General features: G+C 38.5%; 3 protein-coding genes across 4 annotated transcripts in view; all 3 read right to left on the reverse strand.

Moving 5' to 3' along the window:
- cpe (carboxypeptidase E) overlaps positions 1-901 on the reverse strand; it is a 42,380-nt gene extending 41,479 nt beyond the window's left edge. Inside the window, exon 1 of the mRNA XM_065275009.2 lies at positions 427-901. Coding sequence (XP_065131081.1) covers positions 427-673 — 247 coding nt within the window. The 5' untranslated portion in view covers positions 674-901. The remainder of the gene's footprint in view (positions 1-426) is intronic.
- A 1,077-nt stretch (positions 902-1,978) lies between these two features.
- On the reverse strand, positions 1,979-5,693 carry msmo1 (methylsterol monooxygenase 1). Of its 2 annotated transcripts, none has more exons than XM_065254640.2 (6): positions 5,560-5,693; positions 4,505-4,788; positions 4,273-4,421; positions 3,954-4,080; positions 3,680-3,834; positions 1,979-2,749 (listed from the first exon to the last, which is right to left on the reverse strand). In XM_065254640.2, exons 2-6 carry the CDS (start codon positions 4,757-4,759, stop codon positions 2,560-2,562), a joined length of 876 nt encoding a protein of 291 aa, XP_065110712.1. In that variant the 5' UTR covers positions 4,760-4,788; positions 5,560-5,693; the 3' UTR covers positions 1,979-2,559. The 2 variants fall into 2 exon arrangements, with proteins under 2 accessions (XP_065110712.1, XP_065110713.1); XM_065254641.2 differs by lacking the exon at positions 5,560-5,693 and adding an exon at positions 5,330-5,468.
- A 1,212-nt stretch (positions 5,694-6,905) lies between these two features.
- Positions 6,906-17,836, reverse strand: klhl2 (kelch-like family member 2). Its single transcript, XM_065254642.2, has 15 exons — positions 17,494-17,836; positions 17,071-17,196; positions 16,590-16,696; positions 13,639-13,760; positions 13,064-13,226; positions 12,859-12,968; positions 12,362-12,478; positions 12,123-12,272; positions 10,686-10,803; positions 10,017-10,214; positions 9,720-9,821; positions 9,529-9,657; positions 9,307-9,447; positions 9,078-9,221; positions 6,906-8,267 (listed from the first exon to the last, which is right to left on the reverse strand). Exons 1-15 carry the CDS (start codon positions 17,508-17,510, stop codon positions 8,239-8,241), a joined length of 1,773 nt encoding a protein of 590 aa, XP_065110714.1. The 5' UTR covers positions 17,511-17,836; the 3' UTR covers positions 6,906-8,238.
- Positions 17,837-18,479: the final 643 nt, after the last annotated feature.

Below are 18,479 nucleotides of genomic sequence, written 5' to 3' on the forward strand. Positions count from 1 at the left end.
GGAACATTTTGCATGGTTACAAATTTAAATGTTTGACAAATATGATTAATTTATCTCAAAATAACCTTTCAGTGAATGCGCGTGTTTTCGGCAGGAGGGCAGATTTGGTTTTGCGTCAGAGTTATAAATTATGAGTATGAGATGTGCTCTCATTAACAGACCCAATTCTTATGTCTGAAGAGAAAAACGTGGGTATAAATACATATATAAAACACACAATGGCAAAGGCTATTCAAATGGATGGGTAGCTTACTTTTAATATGAGAACCCCATTTATTGATCTGTGGCTTTCATTTATGGCCTGATCAAATTCTATGTAGGCTGGATAGGCATGTTGAAAACAACTTACGTCAAGCAAGATTATATAGCCTATTGCCACATAGTTTAAACGGTTCATGGTCTTTCTTCATTATAAGCATCTCTCACCAGGCTCGTGGATCCCGGGGTTGTCGCTCATTTCCAGCACCAGCAGCTCTCGGCGCTCGTAACTCTCGCCTACCGTGTAGATGCGGGTGATGGACGGGCACTGCAGCCACACCGACACGAGCGCTTTCCGCATCTCCTCATATCGGTGGTACTCAAACGAGATGGCTCCATCGCCCGCAGCATCCCCGCCCAAGGCCAGGGCCAGCAGAAGCCAAGCTCCGCAAAACACCGCCGCTCGCACCTTCATCACTCCCGTCTCTCTTTTCGCGTATCTATCTTCTATCTTTTCTTTATTTCCTTCCTGCTTCTTTCTCGCTTTAGCGTCGTGCGCAGAGAAAGCCCGCAGAATTGATGAGGGGGCGCGAGTGTAGTACCTGTTCAAAAGCGAGAACGCGCCTGAGATGACGGACGTGCGGCGCGATGCTTCGAGCACAAGATTACACACGCACAGTGAGTGAACGCGCACGGTGCTACCCCTGCATGGGCGTGGCTTATGTAATGACACAAGAGAGAAATGGACATATGTAAATCCAGTGCCGATCCTAGATTTCTGGGGGCCCTAAGCAACTTAATGGGGCACAGTCAGCAAGGTTCATAAACCCCATTCACTTAAATGTAGCTATAAACAAAATGTTAACCAAATCACGTTGTATTTATTATCTAATAGCTGTATATATTTGCCATATATAAAGTGTCACTCATTAGAAAACTTCCTAATTATAACATTGAAAAATGCTTTCTGAAAAGCACTTGTTACATTGCTATTTAGAAAACAAGGTCTACTGGCAAATATATGAAAAAAAAATGAAAATTATGAATAAAATAAAAAAATATATAACAAACAACACAACAGATTTTCCAATTTGCTTAAAACTAAGGCATGATCAATATAGTTTACTCAAGTGGTACATAAATACCAAAATACATAATTCTTTATATATGCAAAAAAAAAAAAAAAGGAAACAGCGTGAGAGGTTACTATAGCGGCTATCTACATGAACATTAAGGATGGACAAATATAAACATAAAAGTGGGGCCTTAAAGAGAAAAGAGAAGGCGGAGAAGTTTTTCTTTATTTAAATCTACCCTTTAAAGTAAAAAAGTAAAGTAAAAATATTTGACTACCTTATTAAAAGTATATGTTGTTAACAGACCTGCGCGCCACATTTAACAGTGCCAACGGGCAAGGTTGGGAGGGGGCTTTGTCTTAAAGGGGGCCCATAATTTTTTTTTTGCACATGGGCCAGGGACTGACTTGCTACGCCGGATATGAACTAAACCAAAGGATCTTAACCTAAATTTGAATAACTCCATGTAACTTCAAATCATCTATCCAAAACAATATTTAAAACTGCCATGCTTTGTTGTTCTTTGGTTTCGTGTTTTATCTTTGTTTTTATTTCATGTGAAGCTGCTTCGGGATAACAAACAATTGGAAAACTGAATTGAATTTTTTACTTCAAAGCCCTCCTCATTGTCCACAACAATAACCAAACACTAAGAAATAATGCTTTTTTGTCTTATTTTAAATCATTCTCACAGACACAAAGACAACATTTTTGGTAATTTTACTAAGTTATAAACTAGCATTGTCAAATTAACATGCAAACAATTTTGGTTTCAATTATATATAAATGTATATTTATTTGTAATGTTTTTCCACATTCTATTCAAGGTCCATTATATTTCTTTTACAATGGGTTTTCATCAAAACCTTTACAGTGTTTATCTATTTTCTAATTCTGCAAAGAAAAAAGTCATTAGAAAAATAACATTTTAAGACAGTGTGTCCTTGTTCAGGTGAAAGTAAAGTGCTTTTCAAGAATGGAATGGAATAATAAGTCATTACTTAAACGAGATTGTTGATAACACAGAAAACAGGGTGTCATTGTTCCTTTAATTCCTAAAAGTCCTCTAGACAACTGCGACCAGTGGGGTTGTGTTTTCCCTTTTTCAAAGGCACATTGGTGAGAGAAGGTGGCCTTGATTGATCTGAATTAATTCAGTCCAATATGAAATACTTTACAGCAGGTGTGTGTGGGGGAAACATGCCCAAACAGAAGTCCATGGGAGACAGATCCTTCTGCATGATGGTGAAACTGCTGTATATTTTAGTAAGTGCACTTCTGTCAATCAGTCGGTCTTCACTGCTTTATTGTGGCTGTAATGTTTGTAATACTGGGAATCCGTGTCAAAGAGTTTGTCCCACCAGGTGAATGTAGAACCGTAGTTACCCACAAAATTCATGTGGTGGAAGTCATGGAAGCGAGCGCCAGCGTAGAATGGAATCAGATGCAGGGGGTTCAGAGGAATGTCATAGCCACTAAACATAGAACAAGAGAAGAAACATCAAATGATAAAAAGACATGCATACAATATAAATTAATTGATAAGAAAAAGTACTTAAAAGCATTACAATACAATAAAAATGCTTTATGATTTAATTAAAATGACACAATTTCATATAAATTGATATCACAGTGCCCCCTAGTGTTGCAATAAATGATTCGGCACTTTCCACAAATCAACATAATCAGCAATGTTAAAGGGGACATTTTATGAGACTTCCTTAAGATGAAAAATAAGTCTTTGTTATCACCAAAGTGTGTATGTAAAGTTTTATCTCATAATACCCCATAGATAATTTAATATAACATGTTAAAACTGCCACTTTATAGATGTGGGGAAAATGTACCATTTTGGGGTGTGTCCTTTTATATGTAAATGAGCTAATGAAATGCAAACAGTGATCACCATAATGGTGGCGTGCACATCAAAGTTTTTACGGCAGCATATGTTTTCAATTGTTTCCAATAGAAGCAATGCATTTTTCAAAAAAGCCAGCGGCTGGCATTTTTTGCGCTGAAAGCCGGCACCCAGCGTTTTTCTGTGCTCATCGCTGAGCACAGAGAGTTGAAAAATATTAAACTTAAGGGTGAAAAGCTCAGCTCGTCAATGTCAGTTTTCACACAGACGTCCATTCACAGTGCAAGGGGTGGCATAAACATCACAACAACCAACCAACGTTGGTCGTTCAACGACTAATAAACTAATAAATAATAAAGAAGTATCACAGCAACCAAAGTGCTCAGCTGAAAAAAAACTAGCAGTCAGAGTCCGCCGATAAGGGTTTCAGCCGTGTTTAAAGCTTTGGTGTGCACACCCCCTGAAAGCCATTGTAATTGTGCAAAGTACCATTAACATAATGACTGTGTTAATATGATAACAATAAAGACATGTGTGCTGATCTTACCTGTGAACATCAATAGTTTCCATCAGACGGAAAGTGACCCAGGCCCAGAGCATAACAACATGATTGCAGAAGATCATGATGCCAATGAAGAATCCTGCTCCCAGAATGATGGTCTCGAGAGGGTGGGCATACTCGGCCTGCATGCCAAAAGGAGCCTAACATACAAAGACAGAAAAAAATTATTGCACAGAGAGGTTAATTATCATTAACTTAAATTACGCAAATGAAAGATTCATGTTTTTCTTAATTTGCATATTAATTGTCAACAGCTTACAGTGAAGTCGTGATGGACTTTATGGATGTGTTTGTAGATTCTGCGGTGATGTAGGGCTCGGTGAAGGAAGTAATGCCATGTGTCCTCAATCACTGCACAGCCAAAACATTGGACCAAAATATAAGGCCTGAAATGGAAAAAGAAATGTTTAACAATAGATCAAGGGCCACTCGAACTCAAAAAAAAGAGCAAAATCTGACTGGTCCAAAATCCTGCTCCAATAAAACTGAATGTGTCATGAATGTGTCATGTTTACTTTTTTACATTCATTGTGGATAGACAACCCACAGTGTAAAAATAGAATGAAACCCCTGCTCACCAGCGAGGCATAGAGTCCCAATCATAAGGAATGCTGAAGAACTCAGTAAAGTAATATGTCCCACAGATGAGTGGTAGTTGGATAAAGAAGTGATTAAACAGCAGCATTTTCAAGCACTTCCACTGCTTCTCCCATGTCTCTGGTTTGTCCTACAAGCAAAAACGAAGAAAGTTCAGAAAAGTTCAGCTTTAAGTTATTAGAATTTATTACAAATACATAAAAATCAACATACCGGTTGGATCTTATATTTCTGCATGAAGGGGAGGAACTGAAAGACAAAGCCAGGCAGACAAAACAGGAAATATATCAGTTCATGGACGATGAGGGATCCCCAAGTGGCGATCTGGAATTTGCTATAGTTCTGCAGCATGTGGTTCCAGGCGTGCTTCAGAGGTTCCTGCAGCGGATTGGCTGGCAGAACCGAGTCCACAAATTCAACGGCCAGGTACGCCGAAGACAGTATGTTGACTGTGCCGTTCACCTCCATGACAGCGAGTCAATGGGTCTCTTTGTAAACTATATAAACAAACGAATAAAGATCGATAAGATTCAGTTAGTTATCTGAAAGTAGGTAGACACTTGGTGCTTTTCAATTTCAAATTACCAAAAATATTTTATACACAACTAAATCCTAAATATCAATAAAATTAAATGAAGCACACAAAAGTAAAAGCTATACCTAATTGCAAAAAAATTTAATTGTGTAGATCAGTTTAACTTACTCTTAATCCAAGTTTCACAAACTAACATTGCACAGTAATTAATTATCTGATTTAAGGAAAAAATATATAAAGATTAAACAGAAAATTAGACAAATATATGAAGAGAATATAAATATATTTGAATATCAGCTTTTCATTTCACATAACCATATGATATTTCCTTAATAATTGTTATGTTATTTTGGCACCCATATGCTATGATACTAATATAGCCACAATAATTAATCAGATATAATAAGTTACGTTTGCCATCATTTGTTTATCACTTTAGTTCTAATCTAAATTAGTTAGTATCAACACTGTTAACCTAACCCAAGCCCTTAAACAACACATACTTATATAATTTCTTAAACAACTCAAATGCACAGCAGTCCAACATTAATATTTAACTCTCTGCGTGTTTACAGTATTTTGTACATTAGCTAGAAGCGAAATAGCGCAAGAGTTTCCGTATAAACACTGAAGATAATACAACCGTTTTTAATATCGTTAAATGTCAATATCTAAATATAGTAAAAATCGCCATCCAAGATTATCCAGTTCTGCACGAATTATGTTGCCTTACCTGTGAGCAGCTATCCCTCTACCTTGCTGAAGTGTGGACGCTTTTAATGTATTACACATTTACATATGACCATTGGCTCAGACAAGAGGAGAATGGTGTAGGCCCGCAATAACTGCGCGCTGATTGGCTAACACAAGAAGGAGACGGACGTGTGCGATCATAGGCCACGTGCTGATTGGCTGAGGCAATGAACTGACGATAGTGAGATCTTTACTTCTGGCATCAACAGCCAATAGGAAACGCGTTTGTCTTAGATAACTTGCGTGTATTGGATGTGGATCAATTTATTTACCACCCTTGTTAAATATGAAGCATGTTCATTATAAAATGCGAAGAATGTGCAATATAAACCGAAATATGTAATAACACCTAAAACTTTAGAATAGACATCCCATTTTAACACAGTAAATATTATCCCATTTTAACACAGTAAATATTATTATTTGATATTATGGTAACACTTTACAATAAGGTTGTATTTGTTAACAATTAATAAATGCTAACATGAACTATCAATTAACAACACTTAAACATAATTTATTAATCTAAGTTCATGTTAGTTTCAGCATTTACTTATAAATACATTTTTAAAACCAAAAATCCAGCTAAGACCAGCATAAACTGGTAGCTGGTTTAAGGTGGCAGTAGCTGATTTTAGCTGGTTAAAGGTGGCAGTAGCTGGTATAAACTGCTCCGCCCAGCCTGGCAAAGCTGGTGGATCAGCTGATCTTCAGCTAGACCAGGTCAAAAAGTGACCAAAACACAGCTAGACCAGCTTGCTACACAAGCAAAACCAGCCAAAACCAAGCTAGGAGACTGGTCTTAGCTGGATTTTTTTAGTAGGAATAGTAACTGTTAACATCAATTAATACACAATTAACTAACATAAATAGCTGTATTGACATTAACTAACATTAATTAGCAAATAATTAACAAATAATTAGTAAATGTTAAAAAAAACTACATTGTTCATGTTAGCATTTACAAATTTTTAACAAACCCTACTGAAAAATCCAGCTTAGGTCAGCATAAGCTGGTAAACTGGTTTTAGCTGGTCTCCCAGCTTGGTTTTAGCTGGTCTAGCTGTGTTTTGTTGGTCACTTTTTATGCTGATCTAGCTGTGTTTTGGTCGCCTTTTAAGATGGTCTAGCTGGACTTAGCTGGTCAGGCTGAAAGACCAGCTGACCCACCAGCTTTGCCAGGCTGGAAGGACCAGCTACTGCCACCTTAACCAGCTACCAGCTCATGCTGGATGTTTTAGTAGGGAATACAACTTTATTTTAAAGTGATATTATATGGTGTGCTGTTCATGAGCTCATGTAAACACACTCACCCTAATGTGTATTTACAAGCATGTTTATTATTAATATTACAAAACAAGTTATGAAACAATTCAAGTACACAACATTCTCTTGACTGACATTTAATAATACACTTATTATTTACATACACACATTAAATTAACAGGCTTGGTGACAGCAGTTAAAGAGAGTTAAATACTAAACAATAAGCGAAGAATAGATAAAAGATACAGAAAACAAAGAAACTACAAAAAAAGAAAGAACAAGGGTAAGAAAAAGGAACAAAACAGAGAGAAAAGAAAGTTTTTACTATAGAAAGAACCTTTATACTTCTTCAGTGTACAATACCGCACAGAGCATGTCACGTTGGTTACTGAATACAGTAGTAGTTTAAGAATGGCACACAAGTATCAGTATTGAGAACCATGCAAAGCGGTTTAATACCCAAGCAACCATCATAAGTCCACACAGTGTCGTGCATGTCGAAGCGTTCAAGTTAACAGGCATTTCAAATATGTCAAAGATTGCAATTCTCATACAACTGGACCACAAGAAAAAATCCAGAGGATATTAAAATAAAAAACACCAACAGACAGTTCAAACTTTAAGACTTCAAATCTAATTTGGCAAACAATCATAAAAGTTTGCTTGTATTCAAAGGAGACCGTTCTCCCATATAGGCGGGCAAGCAAAGTTTCCGCTCCAAACGTGAAACTAAATTCACATCCGACCTTCATAATGAAGATGGTTTGAAGTCCAATGACCTCATAACAAGCTTCCAAGAGGCAACAAAGTGCTGGTCCTAAACTAGACCCAATTTTACTCAAACTTTATTTGAATGAGCAAAGATCATCAAGAAATTCAGCTCAAATGATCAAGCAGCAAAATCACCGGCCATCGCTTTAGCTCAACTCAGAAATGCGTTCCATATGCGCTGGCCAAATATGATCACCAGTCTTTTCTCAGAGTTTAACAACACTGTTATGTTTTGATCCTTCTTCATTAGTGCTCCTCCTCAAAGTGCATTAATCTTCATCTTTGACTACTCTCAAACAAGAGAAACAGAAACAGTAGAGATAGTGTGTGTGTGTAGTGTATACTGTATGCTAGAGACAAACTGGGAGGTACAGTAGTGTGTGTGAATGTGTACTTATGTATATAAATTAATGTCTGTGTCTGTGTGTGTGTGTGTGTGTGAGAGAGAAGGAGAGAGAGAGAGAGAGAGAGATAGAGACAGAGAGAGAGCAGTATTCTTCAGGCCATGTCCATGGTGAAGCAGTTCCAGGATGAAGTCTCAGCCTCTGCAAGAGCTTCAGTGTTAGCAAATCCTCTGCTGTACGTCAGCTTCAGGTCAAGTGTTCAACAAATCCTCAGCTGCTCAGAGAGGTTTATCAATGACGGTCACACCTAACACACACACAGCATATATCAAAAAATGTCATTCATAAATGCCCGAAAATAGTCCCCTTCTATTGAAAGTTACCAAGGGGACTATTTTTGGGGGCTGCGTAATATCATTGCGCCTTCTGCACCCATGCTACGGCACCAAAGTCCTTGATTATTACGCCGGAATGAGAGTATAATTCCTAGCCATATCGGCCTAGAAACTCGCAACTTTTAATTTTCCGTTGGTTTTAGTACACGATGTAACTACAGAAGAGTCAAGTTTTAAATAGGAAAAATATTGAAACTCTTTGGTTATTTTAGAGCTCGATGCTAATGGTCTTATCAGATTCAATGGATTATGCTAAGCTATGCTAAAAGTGGTACCGCAAGACCCGGAGATCAGCTGAATGGACTCCAAAACAGTAAAAATAAAATGTTTCACTATAGGGGAGCTGGAAAATGAGCCTATTTTCAGAAAAAGTGGAGTGTCCCTTTATAAAGTAGAATTTCATTGTATATCAAACAACCACTAGATGGAGCTCTGTATTATTTATGTTTTTGGCAGATGCTTTCTCACACAGTGTGTTCTGTTGTACATACTGCACATGTTGTCATGTAGTTGTTTGCCAGGGTTTTATAACAAATAAAATATGAATTCTTATATTTTTTATTCATTATTAGCTCAGACAAAATCATAATTAGTTCTGGTCTGGGGGAAAAGTGCCCCCCCAAACTCTGCCTATGTTTTTTTTATTTGCACACTACACAGATTATACATACTGAAATGTTAGTATGGTAGTATGTCATTTAAAACAGGTTTTGATCTCTGACCTGCATAGCTGCGTCCTGTGCTCATACAGGTGGGCAGCAGTGTCCATTTATCACTATTTGGATTGTAGAACTCTACTGAAGACAGGTTGCAGGAGCCGTCATCCCCACCAATCACATATAGCAGGTTACCCACAGCACACACACCTGTAACAATAAGCGAAATACCACGTTGATCCATAACAGCTATAAGAAAGATGGTTGTAGATGCTGTACTGTTGATCCAACTCACCAGCATTCCTACGGCACATGTTCATATCAGCCACTTGTTTCCAAGTGTTGGTGGCTGGGTCATAAACCTCACAGCTCTTTCTAACCAAAGGGCCATCGTGCCCACCCACAGCATACAGCAGGCCTTTCAATACACCTACACCTGAAACGCATATGTGTGGTTTACACAAATACACAGTGATGACGGCATATGCAAAGTTATCAGCGTGGCTGTGGATGTTACCGGCACCACTACGTCGAGTTCCCATCTCTGAAGTGTAAGTCCATTCATTTGTGTTGGGGTTGTAGGCCTCAACAGTACTTAAACACTGACGCGTCGCTCCATCATATCCTCCAACTGCATACAACAAACCTAAAAAAAACTGTAAAAACTGTGTATCTTGTTGACTCTTATTGGTTGTGGAAATCACTAACCTCCAACGACTCCGACTCCCACGCTGCTGCGGCGTGTGCTCATGGGACCTACGTGGAACCACTCGTTGGCTTTGGCATTATAAGCCTCTACAGTAGCTAAACCTGCAAACCATCATCAACATTGTAAAGGTCACATATGTGGCAATACATCTCAGTATCACAGCAATATCATCTGAATGAGCCTTGCCAGAGATGCATTTCTCTATGTAAATCATGAACAGATGCTATTTTCACTCTGTGTATATGTGTAAGTGCATGCAAAGCATATTTAATTCTAATACATTGTGTTTGTGTTACCCGTGCTGCCATCGAAGCCCCCAACAGCGTACAGCAGTCCGTTGAGCACAGCGGCCCCTAGTGTTGACCTCCGGTCCTGCATGCTGCTGACACAGCACCACTCGTCTTTCACCGGGTCATAAGCATCCACCGTCCTCACACGCAATGACCCGTTAAACCCGCCAACAGCGTACACGATACCGCCCATGTACACCACACCTTTGCACAAATAATACAAAGCCAAATGTATTCATTTATACAAAAAAGATCAAAACAAAACCGCAAAAAACAGAAAATTGTTATATCTCAGAAATGCAGGTAGTCTGTGTAGTTGTGTTAATCTTAATCTGGGCCCCACCAGGGAAATATGTGACAAGACTTTGTCCATGAGCAGAGATAACTTCTGGGAAAAGATTATATTCAGGAGATTGATAAGGACTGGCGTGATGCATTTAAGTTCACCTGTAGCTTTGGTAGCGCATGGCACTAGCAAGCCAAAATCATGGATTTGATTCCCAAGTAATGTAGACATACTCATAAAATGTCAAGCCTGACTACACTGTTGATTTAAATAAAAGCATCTGCCAAATGCATAAATGTTTTAATGAGAAATCAGTTTCAATGGGAGTCTTCCTGGTGTCTGCCCAGAATGTCAGTAATTTGCATTGATATGAGTGTGTGTCTGCTCACCTGCTCGACATCGTCTGGAAGGCAATTCTGCCACTTGAAACCATCTCTCTTCCTCAAAATCAAAGCACTCCACACTGCGAATGGCTTTGGGTGCTTGCCCCCCCACCACAACCATCACCTTAAACACATACATACACACACATTACAATTAAAACCCTCTAGAAATATAACAGCAGTGTAACTGGAAAACTGATAGTTTAGGCCTTTAAATGCTGGGGGTCTCATGCTATTTTATGTTTTCTGACTTAATAACGCTGTTAAAAGTTGGATTCCACATGCTAAACATATGGAAAGTGTCAAAAAAGCAGTTGGACTTACAATGCGCATTTGTGTGCCCAATGCACTTCGCTAGGTACCTTTTTTTTCGAACATGAGAGATTCATATGTTCTTTGGCACTTCATGCCAAAATAGCGCACACACATACCTATCAATGGTTTGTGACGAAATCAACATCACCAAAGAAGTGTTTTTGTTTGTGAGGGAAATTTGGCTTTTTTTTAGGAAAACATTCAAGGATTTTTCTCATTTTAATGGACTTTAATGGATCACAACACTTAACAGTTTTAATTGACTCTAAACGATCCCAAACGAGGCGTAAGGGTCTTATCTAGCAAAACGATTGTCATTTTTTGCAAGGAAAATAAGCACTTTTAAACCACAACTTCTCGTCTTCCTCCGGCTGTGTGATGAGCCAGCGCAACCTCACGTAATACGTCATCACTTAAAGAGGTCACAGATGACGTATGCGACACTACTCTTCAGTGTTTACAAGTGTGTATAAAGAGGACCGTTCTTCTTGTCCATGAATCTCCTACCCATCTCTGTGTTATTATTGAAACAACACATTTTGTGTTACTTTTAACACAACTTGTGTTATATTTTAACACAAAATGACACATAATGTGTTAAAAGCTTAACGCACAAAGATGTGTAAATCCTTTCTAAAAGTGTATTTTTTATTTTTCTTGCCAAAATATGACAATCGTTTCACTAGATAAGACCCTTATGGCTTGTTTGGGATCATTTAGAGCCCTTGAAACTGCAATTTTAAACTGCATTAAGTATTGGGGTCATTAAAAAGAGATAAATCCTGGAATGTTTTGCTCAAAAAACATAATTTCTTCTCGACTGAACAAAGAAAGACATCAACATTTTGGATAACATGGTGGTGAGTAAATTATCTGGATTATTTTTTTAAGAAAATTGACTATTAAAGCTGGATTTCTTTGAAATGGGGCGAACGGTTTGGCTACAAACATTTCTCAAAATATCTTCCTTTGTGTTCATCAGAACAAAAAAAATGTATGCAGGTGAGTAAATGATCACAGAATTTTCATTTTTGGGTTAATTACCCCTTTAATGCTGGTCAATTGCTGTGGAATATTCGTGATAAAGTGCATGACCTCTACTATTTCCGAAAGATTGTCCAGACAAACCTTTGGGTAGCTGATGGGTGTTCTCACTCTGGTGCGGATGGTTTTCATCATAGAGCGCTGGTCAGCAGGCAAAAGGTGGTACTTCATGGCTTCAATCAGGTAGTCTTTACACGTGCTGCTGTTCTTCACCAGAGTTTCCTCCTCCACCCTCTACACACAATGTTTAATGATATTACATTTATTAAATTCTTTCACCAAAGCTCCTATGCATTAAACTCTTTGCATATATGCAAACACACCTGTACCAAGTACTCTCTGGAAAGTAGGGGTAAGCGGACATGTTCCATCAGATGAGCCATATGTTCTTGACGCACATCTTTATCATGTGTAACCCACGCGATGACTGCTTCAAACACCTGCAAACACACACTTTTGATGTAACAAATGTGGCACAATCTGAGCACAGTCACAAAATCAGAGATGAAATCTGGTCACACATGGTCACAAGAGACACATATGAGACATGTTATCTTTAGATGCTGGTGTTGCCATGGCAAAATAACACAGCATGGTGCCCACACTTTGCTATGTCCGACTCCTGTTTCCATGACGACAAACAAGCTCTCACCAGCAGCTACAGCTATTCCCATAGTCTTATTGTACCAGCGGTGCATTACCATGGCAACAGTGCTGCCGAGGTCTGCATGATACAATCACCCGTGCGCTTCTGTAGTTACAAGCATCAGACCGTATGTCAACACAAGGCATCAGGCCGCTCATCATAGGGTAACGTTACCTTTTCCTCTGATGGAATGGTGAGTTTGTCACTTGCTATGAGGCTGCACACTTGCTCCATGCCCAGATTGAGAAACTCCTCGCTCTGCACGACCTCAGAAAAGTGTTGCTCTGTGAGTGTCAAGAAGTGGGAGAGAGATAAAAACTGTCAAACAGAGTTTCTGACACATCAAATAGGACTCCAGAATAATCACATATCCACACACCTGCATACGTGTTGGCGAGATTGAGAAGCTCCGTGCAGGCGTGCAGGTCGGCGAAAGCGCGGATACCGAGGCAGTTGGTCGGGTGAAGCTGAGTAACAAGAAACTCACAGCAGGCCTTTTTTACCTCCTGCAGCTGGAGCAGACCAGCAGCGGGAAGGAGAACCTAAACACACCGACATCAGCACTTAAGTTTTTCACTGAAAATGTATTGCAATGTTTGCACTTGAGCAGATTCCTCAAAACACAGCCTCAGTTTCACACCCTCAGTCTATCCAACTGCACAGACACATAAAGTACTGACACCCTCCCACACAACACAACACACACTTCCTGATTTCTGTCCTTTTAGGTTTAACACAGCATTAACAGAAGGAAAACTCTTTGACACAGGACAGGGCTCCCAAACCTTTAGACTAAAGAAACTTCACATTTTCCATGAATATTCCATATATTTTTTATTTTTGGGTAAGAAAATAAAACAATTTAATTGAAATCATAATCAAACAACAAACTTTAGGTAATATGCCATTTCTCCTGCACACAAAAGTATCAAAATGCTCCAGTGACCTACAAACCTGCACATTCTCCTCCGTGACTTGGATTTCAGCAGTGTAAACATAATCGATCAGCATTCCCAGGGTCCAGCCATCAATCTCTTTGATTCTAACCTTTTTCTGACGGCTCTCTGTCATCTCTCCTACAAAAACAGAAACCAAATATGTCACCTGATGAGGACAGAAATCTGTACATGGATAGTCCTCAGTGAAACAGAGCCCTCTCTTTAATTTCATTGTTAAGTTTATGAAGCATTTATGAGACAATTAAGCCTTCATGAGAGAATACATGAACTAAATTACTGCACAATTTAAGTTAAGAAATAGATAATATTGATATCTGTGGTGCTAGAAGCAGGACTACAGGTTTAATCACGAACCACTACTATGTAATATGTGCTGGCAATGTTGTGTTGTATTTTATCCAATGGTAACTCTTTCTTGTTCTTTAAAGCTATTTCATGCATGTCAATAAAGCAGTTGGACGTTTGACGAGTATTTCTGTGCCAAATGCACTTCGCCAGGTACGATTCATACGTAACAATTTTGCTTTATTTATTTTATGGGCAATTTTAGTGCATTAAGTACAGTGGAAGGCTTTATATGCGCACGCACACACCAACCAAGAGCTGACATGAAATCAACATCACCAAAGAAGTGTGTTGTTGTTTGTGAGGGAAATTTAAGCTTGTTCAGCTTCCCAAAGAACCAAGCATTGGGAAAACAATGGATATAGTTTGTTTATACGGGGTAGCAGTGGAGTTTTGCGTGTGTGTTTAACTCTGAAATGGGGTCCCAACCGGGTCACGAGTCGCAGGCAGTAAGTAAAACTGCATCAAATGTCTGTGTTTTGTTGGCAATCGGTGCTTAAAGGGATAGTTCGGCCAAAAATGATATTAAACCCATGATTTACTCACCCCCAAGCTGTCCGAGTTGCATATGTCCATCGTTTTTCAGACAAACACATTTTCGGATATTTTAGAAAATGTTTTAGATCTTTCAGTTGATTAAATATAATGTTACGGGGTCCACGACCTTCAAGTCCAAAAAAAGTGCGTCCATCCTTCACAAATTAAAACCAAATGGCTCCAGGATGATAAACAAAGGTCTTCTGAGGGTAATCCGCGCGGTGTTGTTGTAGAAATATCCATATTTAAAACTTTATTAACGAAAATAAATACCTTCCGGTAGCGTCGCCATCTTAGTCGCGTCCGCATTCAGGATGAGAGCTTACGCAGCCTACGGATGCTACTCTGCTGCTGCTCTGTGCCCCCGTCCTCCGAATTTGTCATATGTTACTAAGAAAAGGGCGTACACTACGCTAATACTCTCTCCTGAATGCGGACGCGACTAAGATGGCGGCACTACCGGAAGGTATTTATTTTCGTTAATAAAGTTTTAAATATGGATATTTCTACAACAACACCGCGCGGATTACCCTCAGAAGACCTTTGTTTATCATCCTGGAGCCGTTTGGATTTAATTTGTGAAGGATGGACGCACTTTTTTGGACTTGAAGGTCGTGGACTATGGGTGGACCCCGTAACATTACATTTAATCAACTGAAAGATCTAAAACACTTTCTAAAATATCAGAAAATGTGTTTGTCTGAAAAACGATGGATATATGCAACTCGGACAGCTTGGGGGTGAGTAAATCATGGGTTTAATATCATTTTTGGTCGAACTATCCCTTTAAGTGCATATTATGTAAATGACACAAACGTAGTGAATCATAAGTAAACCATAGATAGTGGGATAATGATTTGTGTTTTGCTTGATCGCAACTCGCCTTGCCCGTGGTATGCCTCCAGGAGCTTGGGCTCTTTCGAAAGGAATCAGTACAGCTGATTTGTCATTTATAAATCTGATAAAATTAAAGACTATTTGAATATATGAAGGATGTATTATTACTTTATATTTACTAAAAACTTTAGATTAGCAGAAATAGCATGTGTTATGTGAACTTTAAATATGTAATTTTCACTGTGAGAGGTCAAACAAAAACAATGGCATTACTTGATGTCACTTTAAAGAAGTATGAAATATTGGGAGTTGTAGTCTTTTCCCCACTGTGGATTGGAAATCAGTATGACAGGACTTACAAATCATGTTCATGGATATAGTAATACAATGAAGTTTTGAAACGTTGTAAAAGCATAAACCCAGAATTATGGGGACATGACACCATTGACGGGCGACTCTATGAACAGGGGCAGACTGCTTTTTAAAAAAAATTCTGGATTCAAACATTGTTGACAACATTTGTAATCTGTAAGTACGCATTTTTAATCAAACTCCTTTTTTTAATTCTGCCAACATTTTTTTTACACGTCAGGATACTGACGTATTTTTGTATGATCTGAAGCAAAATTATACATAAACATATACATCATGGCGAGAGCATTTGGTTAATATCATGATCTAATTTTTGACGGAGGTGGCGCTTAATGGCTTTTGCATCTGCGCTCCTTATATAAAATGCTATGCTAGTAGTTTTTGGATATTTTAATGAAAAAAACAAAAATATTTAGTTTATTATGGAGTGGTTTCCCAGACAGGGATTATTTTGAAACAGGATTAGGCATTAGTTTTAATTAGGAAATATAACTAGTTTTAACAAACATGACTTACTAAAAACATTACTTTTGTCTATTTTGAGGCAAAACAAAGGGTACTGTACTGATGTATTTTAAGATATGTTAATGCAAGTTCAAGTTGCTTTCAGTTTGCACAGCTCTTACATTTATTTAGTCTAGGACTAGTCTAATCCCTGTCTGGTAAACCGCCCCATTGTGTCTTTAATATTGCGGGAATTTTTTCTTATCAATTTTGTAGAGTCTTGTTTAACACACAGGCCACATACATGAACAAAAATTGTGTAATAAAATACAGGTTTTTGCTATTTCCAATCTGTTAGTACATGGTGATAGACCAGGACCATTCTGACCATTGCTGCGAGTAAGTTCTCACCTGTAAACATGGCATGGAAGTAAGGACTCCCAGCAGCTAAGACGACTCGATGAGCAGCTATCTCCACATCCTCCGCAATGATGGTGACATCACACAACACACTTTGACTGCAAAGCAGAGAAACAGACAGAGACACGTATTACACATAAAGTAGCATGAATATATATTTGTAGCAACAGCCAAAAATTACAAATTTTTTAACGCCAAAAATCATTAGTAAAGATTATTTTTCAAGACATTTTGTAATTTCCTAAAATGTATTTTCAAAAATGTAATTCAAAAATGTATTTACAAATCGTATTTATTCAGCTTACGTATAAATCTCAATTTTAAAACATTGTCCCTTTTGACTGGTTTTGTGGTTTAGGGTCACATCTTACAACAAACACATAAATAATCAACTCTTTTAAGAGAAAGAGAATAAAACATCTGTCACATTTAGATAGATAAACAAACAGATATCACACACAGATACACACACCTGCGGAGCTCGTTCATGATCCTGAAGGCTTTTCTCATGTGACGTGGATTGATAGTGACAGCACTCTGTTTCTCACATACATCATCCTTCAGCTCCACAGCTTTATGATGGCAAAGCTTAGTGCATCTGAAACACGCACACACACAAATATACAAATCATAACCTACAATACTATCCCGAATAACACATAGCCTAAATGTCTCTGAGCATAAAGACAGTCTCTGTTATTAATGAAGTGACCATATGGGAGTTGGTATACATGACATTATTTGACATATGCCAGCTGACATGTGACAGTGCTGAAGTGTATGGAAAACGATGTCACGTGATCTTTGTGCTACACATATTTACTCTGTATTGACATTTTACAGTAGTGTGAACACATGCAGGTCACTCATTCACATACACACTCTCTGCTCTTACAGTGGATGTATCTCCATATCGCTGGCTATGTTCAAATCAGTCTGCGTCTCTCCATCTCTAATCGCACCCTGTCGTTCAAATCGCCACTGTGTCCCGTCCACCGAACCGAGCTGAACCGGGCTTGACTGAGTCCCCGTGTTCGGGTCCAGCTCCGCTGGTGACGATCTGCCTCAATGTCGGTGTCAATGTATCCGGATAATGAGCAACAGTAGGGTCTGATGTGTGGGTGAAAGAGGACACATCCAGAGACTAAAGACGACTGTTATTTTTCTACAGCTCACATACAAAAACAAGAGTGAAGGAAAGACAGACGCTCTTCTTCGTCGAAAGCACGAACGTACGAGCGGAGCCACAGCGCCAACTACTGGTGGAAGACTTCAACATTACATGTACATTTACACAACTGATTTTTGTTGTTTGTCAGAAAAAAATGTTATAAACAGACCTGAACTACTTAGTGCTTATTAAACGAACCCATGTAAAGTAAATTCTGGCGATTCTACCACCCTTTGTAGAACTTGTTAATTTCAACTCTTTGCAAATAATGGCATTTCTATAGTCTCTTTTCTGAAAACTAAATCATCTCCATATTACATTATTTTGGGAAGTGATGTAGTGGTGCCTGGAGAAGTGGGTATACTCTTAATTTATGCCCCCATTATATTTAAAAGGCCAAACTTGGGTTAAACAACGTGTTTTGAACAGTGACATGTAAGACTATATTTAGTTCACTCCAAGATCAGCCACTATTGTCACTTCACTTCTGCTGCTGGACTTCTCAGTGTAACGATCGTTATGAAATGAATATTATTAAATAATATTTCGAATTTAGAAGTGGGTATAACATCTAATAACTCTGTATACCTGCGTTTACTACACCAATGCTTTAAGAGGACTCATCATTAGGCATGGGCCGGTATAAGATTCTGGCGGTATGATAACCTTTAGCAAAAATACCACGGTTTCACGGTGTTGCTGTATTGCCA

Source organism: Paramisgurnus dabryanus, chromosome 4 (genome assembly GCF_030506205.2).
Source record: "Paramisgurnus dabryanus chromosome 4, PD_genome_1.1, whole genome shotgun sequence".
Classification (NCBI taxonomy): Eukaryota; Metazoa; Chordata; class Actinopteri; order Cypriniformes; family Cobitidae; genus Paramisgurnus; species Paramisgurnus dabryanus.

Excerpts from the sequence above, each read along its gene's own strand:
- msmo1 (XM_065254640.2), bottom strand. The coding sequence starts at position 4,759 with ATGGAGGTGAACGGCACAGTCAACATACTGTCTTCGGCGTACCTGGCC. Across the intron at positions 4,081-4,272 it reads TGGGACTCTATGCCTCGCTG|GCCTTATATTTTGGTCCAAT; the intron begins GTGAGCAGGGGT and ends TTTCCATTTCAG. Across the intron at positions 3,835-3,953 it reads AAGTCCATCACGACTTCACT|GCTCCTTTTGGCATGCAGGC; the intron begins GTAAGCTGTTGA and ends TTTGTATGTTAG.
- klhl2 (XM_065254642.2), bottom strand. Across the intron at positions 10,804-12,122 it reads CACCCATCAGCTACCCAAAG|GTGATGGTTGTGGTGGGGGG; the intron begins GTTTGTCTGGAC and ends TATGTGTTTAAG. Across the intron at positions 10,215-10,685 it reads TTCCAGACGATGTCGAGCAG|GTGTGGTGTACATGGGCGGT; the intron begins GTGAGCAGACAC and ends ATTTGTGCAAAG.